The 6,034-nt window shown below is 37.0% G+C and overlaps 1 protein-coding gene across 1 annotated transcript; it reads left to right on the top strand.

Annotated features, from left to right (window-relative positions):
* Positions 1–231: 231 nt before the first annotated feature.
* On the top strand, positions 232–1,475 carry LOC120432852 (signal-regulatory protein beta-2-like). The gene is made up of 5 exons (XM_039598157.1): positions 232–291; positions 392–715; positions 807–1,163; positions 1,249–1,365; positions 1,426–1,475. Exons 1-5 carry the CDS (start codon positions 249–251, stop codon positions 1,473–1,475), a joined length of 891 nt encoding a protein of 296 aa, XP_039454091.1. The 5' UTR covers positions 232–248.
* The last annotated feature ends 4,559 nt before the right edge of the window (positions 1,476–6,034 follow it).

Below are 6,034 nucleotides of genomic sequence, written 5' to 3'. Positions count from 1 at the left end.
AACAAGAATAACTATAACCCGTAGGGAACAGTGTTCGAGCTAACAAAATAGGCAGTTACAATACAAGATGAAAGAAGATGAGAGCTTTTGCAAAGCCCAGGAGGAGGCAAATGTGACAGGAAGTCAACATTTGAATCTATTCTGTACTGACCAATCAGCAGCATTTTACTGTCTTACCGAATACAGTGATTTCACCTCCTTCATTCAGTGAAATACCAGCCAAGTCCTCAACAAGGAGCAGTGTCACGATGGTCATGTTATGGATTATATTGCTTTTACTTCATCAAGGATGTAAGTGTTCATTTAACTTTACTAAAGATGTTCTAGATTGAGAATTTAATGTCAAATAGATGTGTAGAGAAAACCATGACTTTTCTATATTCTAATTCAGATACTCTAGTTCCAGTGAAAACTGTTCAGCTTGGTGAACCAGCGAACATAACATGTGCTTTGCCCAATATGGTCAGCAGTAGCGGAGTCCACTGGTACAAGCAGAGTGTGGGAGATACTCTCAAATTAATAGTGTCACTGTATGAAAGGGCAGCACCTCAGTATGGTCAAGAAATATTTAAATCAAGATTTCAAGCACATTATGATAAGAAATTTAGCAACCTGACCATTTTGAAAGCAGTCCAAGACGATGAGGGAATCTATCACTGTGGAATCATAGAGTGGATTAATCCTGAATGGACTGGAACATATTTGTTAGTTAAAGGTAAGTTAGTAATACACTGCCATACTTTTATACACTTTAAAGTGTTTTGAGGCATGTTATAAAGAATGTACTTGTGTCTTGTATTACACAGGAAATAATCAGACAGCATCAAATTATACTGTTGTTCAATGGCCAACAGTGTTAAATCCACTGCGTTCAGGAAATTCAGTGACTCTCCATTGTTCAGTCTATTCGGACTCTGACCAGATGTGTCCCAGAGATTATAATGTGTTCTGTTTCAGAGCTGGATCAGATCAATTACACCCAAGCATCATCTACACTGATGGAAACGGACATAATGAAAGTGAGATAATATCAGACTCACAGGAGAGGTGTCTTTATCGCTTCTCTAAGAATGTCAGCTCATCTGATGCTGGGACTTACTACTGTGCTGTGGCCACATGTGGGGAGATATTATTTGGAAATGGAACTAAACTGGACATTGAAGGTATTTAGTGTTAAGTACTTTAATCTAAACTAAATATTCACAGCTGATAAATTTTTGAGAACTGACTTTTGTTTGTGTTTTGTAGTGCAGCCAACACAATCAGGATTAATTCAAATGGCAATATTAATAGTTTGCTTGGCCATTTCTCTCTTTGGAAATGTTGTCTTGATCTGTAACCGAAGAGTATGTAAACCATTTCAAGGTAAGTGTCATAAAAGCTGAAATTATTTAAAATGCAAAATTTATTTTTATCATGTTTTAGGACCCAAAATGTATGGATTTGTGATGGACCGAGCATTGAAGGAAACTTAGGCACAGGTTAAAGTCCAAAAAATGTTTTTTATTTAACCCAAAAACATAATGGTTAAATCATGCAAAAGAATCAAAATCTTGGGCCCATAAAAGAGGTCAAAATAACAGAACTCTACTCAAAATTGACAACACTACTGATAACTCAAACAAACTGACCCCACTTAACGAGACAAAGGGAAACTTAAATAGTGGCTGATCAGCCCACAAAAATACAGAGGGTAAAACACACAAAACCTAACTGAAACTAACATAATGAACTCCAATTCCCCCATGGTCCCGAGTTATGGAATGAACCAATTAGCAGTCTTCCATCAAAGCTCGCTCCCCTTTTCCACCTCTTGGCTCCTCAATCAAGGGACTGGAGCAGCTGCAACTAAGGTAACTCAGAAAACAAAAGATTAATTATACATAACAGTGTAAACTAAAATGTGCGCACTTATTTTAGAATGCAGTGTTATGTGGATATGTGAATTAATTCTAAACCAAACCCAGTTATTTATTGTCCTGTAAATTAATTCCTATATTTAAAGAAAGACAAATGTGAATGCAATGTTACTTATAAGCCTCTACACTAACATGGTGGGTATTACCACTGTGTGGCTGTAAGTGCAGCCATCACAGGATTATACAAACATGACAGAAGTTCTGCTGTAAAACTAACTGTTTTCTGTGGCGATTGAGGTGTAGCGTTGTGATTTGTGTTCCTGTGTGTACTTTATTTATACAAACAAATTTATGCAAATAATTAATTTTTGTTAGTGATCAGTGACCATAATTTGTGAGTTAAATGAAACATTAGATGCACTTCACTACTGTATTTTTCTTTTGTTAGAATGTAATGAATGTAATTTGTTTTGCTATATCAGATACTCCAAACAAGACCTCAAACCAAGCAGTACATGATCATGTAAGTAATTAAAATTATTAGTACTCAGTTAATATTTGTCAAAAACACCTTGATATCACTATGTATATAACTGTTTTACTTTTTAAAATGTTACACAGACTAAAGCTGATGAAGAACTAAACTATGCTGCACTGCATTTCTCTGAAAGAAAAACAAGGAGAAAGAGGAAGACTGAGTTTGCTGAGGATAGTGTTTACTCTCAAGTTAAATGCTGATGCCAATGACAGTGTTTAGGATTTCGTGAAATTTAAATTGAACCTGACATCAGACCCTATATTTGTGATTCCTTCGTGTTGTTATTTTTTTTTGTCTTACTTAAATATTACCTGTGAACAGTTAAATTGTTTCATCAGTGACAGTATATGGCCTCTAAAGACCAGAAATTTAGATATTTTTTTTCATTTCTGCTTTGCATATGTGATTTTTGACTGTAATAGCTAGTCATGCTTGCTGTGATTAAAAAAAATATTATGTTGATTGCTGCAGGTGTTTTTTGTTTGTGTGTGTGTGTGTGTTTAAGTTGGGCCACTACAGGCAAGGAATGAATTCCTATGTCAGTTTTGAGACTTGGAGTTTTTTTGCTTACATTTTATTTCAGCCTAACAGAAAGTAAATGTCCAGCACATATTGTCATGCATGGGGATACATGCTCAATCATCCAGGTAAAGAAATTGCAGGAAGTTGATTCTGTTCATCTAAATGTAACATTTTCAGTGGGAGAAACATTTCAGGAAGACAGGGAGGAACACTGGGTTAAGTGGAAAGTCAAAGAGGCCATTAACATGACATAGGAATGAACAACTCTGAAATGAGGAGGGGGCCCCAGGGTACAGCTTTCACTATCTTACAATGCTGTGATTGTAGCCATTCCCCAACACTCTGTGAATGGTACTCAAAGCAATTGATCAATGATCATGACAATTTGCATTTCAGCAATCTTAAAACTGATCTCATAGTTCATTGTTAATCAGTTAATCAATGGTGCTAGTTTCGGTCACTATGCAAAAGTACTGTTTATAAGGTTGGGGAATCCTGCAGGCCAGTCAACAAAAGGAGAGGGAGAGAAAAATAGAGGAGAAGGAGAGGGAGAGAGAAAGGGAGAGAGAATCTGCTTTATAGTGATTGTCTGTGAGTATCTTTTTGTACACCTGTGCATGTGAGAACACTTGTGTTCATAAGCTTTGTCTATGGAAGTCTCTAAGGCTACGTTCACACTGCAGGTCTTAATGCTCAATTCTGATTTTTGATCAAATCCGATTTTTTTGGTCTGCTTGTTCACACTACAAATAAAATGTGACAGCAAACGTTCTCTAGTCTGAACCCTCAAAGCGGCCCGCATGCGCAAAAGAAGACGTCACACACAACGCGCTCTGTTTAGACCCAGAGCAAACAATATTGTTTGACTGATGGCCCTTAATGTAAAGACCTGTTTCGGACTTTACATTTCCCAATTTTGCTTTAAGTTGTAAAGTTATTTTGTTATTTACATATGGCCTAATAATTATCCTGATTGCTGTTTTAGAGGAGCGGTGCTTGAAAGGATAGTTGCAGATTTCTGTCAGAATCTGCAGATTATACAGTACAAATAAAATGTTCACGATTCTCCAACGTTGTCTTCCCAACAGTTTCACTGACATCTACACTGGATGGCCAGGAAGCGTTCGCGATGTCTTCTCGGGCGCTTCACCGGCGCTGATAATTGGCGTCTGTCTTGTGTCAGTGAATTAAAAGACGAATTTAATGCGACATGACCGTTCAAACAGCAGTCGCTTTCTAAAACATCAGATATGTGTCGGATTCAGGGTCGCATAGGGTCAAAAAAGTCGGATTTGATGCGCTTTCGCCTGCAGTGTGAACGTAGCCTAATAGTGTGTGTGGGGAGCCACAGCCCTGCCCCCCAGGACATAAAGTAGGCATGGAGGGGACCTGGGCCACAGACATTCAGAGGCCCCTCAGAACACAATAGCCTCAGGAGGACCACCACAGGGACAATCACAGCAGAGGAGAGCCCTGGAAGGGGGTCGCCCACCAAACTTTTTGTTTGTAGAAGAGAAATTGAGTTTGAGCATATTGTGAAGAATGTCTTTGTGTTTTGTATTATGCTAAAAACAATCAGACGACATCAAACTATACTGTTGTTCAGTGGCCCATAGTATTAAATCCACTCCATTCATTAGATTCAAGGACTCTCCACTGGTCAGTCTATTCTGACTCTGACAACATTTCTCCCGGTGATCATAATGTGTTCTGTTTAAGAACTGGATCAGATAAATTACACCCAGCTCAGATATAATGAACGTGAGAAAATATCTGACACTCAGGAGCTTATCTGACCTTAATATCTGATCTTGGTTTGCCTGCCTATCCAGTCCACTTATTGATCCGTGCACCTGCACCAGCAGTGATACTGACCAAAAGTCTGGGGAAAAACTACTGTAATCATTAATTACAGGCTAACGCAAAATGTTGATGTATTTAACCAGGGAACCCCATATCAAAGAAGTTAACTAATTTAAAGATTAAAAAAATGATTTTGATCAGAAAAAGATGATTTCAGAATCATAGGAATCCACTCAACACTTTAATGTGCCAATGGAATTTATTTATTTGATATTTTTCAACAATGATTTGGGGTAAATGAAATGTGAATTATACAACATTTTGTTGGCCCCAAAATACTACCATAGCTTATGTTGCAGTTAATAAAAGTAACCAAAGAGGTTGTGTTTCCATAGAATCAGCTAAACAACATAGTTTTTGTTTTTTTTTAGAAAAAATAAATAAATATTGGAAGTGTTTATTTTAACACGTATTAGAAAGGCCACAGCGTCTATTAAAGGACTACAACTCCTGCCCTTCTTGGCCTATGCTGCTGGTTGCCGCTGAGTGTGGGAATCTTGTCTAACAGCAGCCTTCACACAGTCTTGTGTTGAGTCACTCCTCTTCCTGTTCCCTCTGTTTACTCTCACTGAGGAGTAATGGACTGTAGCATCGGTCATCATCTGAAATTACAGGTATTTTAGGATTTATGTCATCAACTTCAACTCAAGTAAGATTATTGGAAGAGTCAGAAATTACATATGTGCAATATATCTCCTACTATTTAAAACAAATCTTATAAGATTATTCTAATATTTTGCAACATATCTTAGAATTTTTAATCAGCATTTCTATGTGGTTGGGTTGATAAGTTTTTGCGCAATGAAATTTTTCAGTAATTTTACTTCCATCAAAGTGGATTTTAAATCACGTAATTGCATATTTTCATATTTAATTAAAGTCTCTCAGAAGTAATGATGGGCAAAGTTTCACCAATCTGCAAAAGAAATAGGTCTACAAATTGTGGAATAATTTCCAAATAATGTTTCTCAATGTAAAGGGACAAGTCAGAAAATCAGTATTGGAGGCTGGTGATTTTCAGGTCTTCAGGTGACACTAGATTAAAAACACAGTCAACACAGTTAAGATGCTCAGTTCTAAAGCCTCCATCTCTAATGGTACGGGGTTGGTTTGTTCTACTAATCCAGTAAATAATTCTGCAATTTCATTTGTAAAACTAACTGCATGTGCACCTATTAACTTTATTCCAACACTTTGTATTGTAACAAATTTAACAAGACATTGTGATATCTTTATTATATGTTGTTGGTAT

Source organism: Oreochromis aureus, linkage group 2, assembly GCF_013358895.1.
Source record: "Oreochromis aureus strain Israel breed Guangdong linkage group 2, ZZ_aureus, whole genome shotgun sequence".
NCBI classification, from domain to species: Eukaryota; Metazoa; Chordata; class Actinopteri; order Cichliformes; family Cichlidae; genus Oreochromis; species Oreochromis aureus.
The sequence above is the reverse complement of the archived record's forward strand: the minus strand, read 5'-3'. Positions and strand labels throughout refer to the sequence as shown.

Coding starts and splice junctions, on each gene's coding strand:
- LOC120432852 (XM_039598157.1), top strand. CDS start 249: ATGGTCATGTTATGGATTATATTGCTTTTACTTCATCAAGGAT. Junction 292..391: donor GCTTTTACTTCATCAAGGAT/GTAAGTGTTCAT, acceptor ATTCTAATTCAG/ATACTCTAGTTCCAGTGAAA. Junction 1,164..1,248: donor AACTAAACTGGACATTGAAG/GTATTTAGTGTT, acceptor TGTGTTTTGTAG/TGCAGCCAACACAATCAGGA.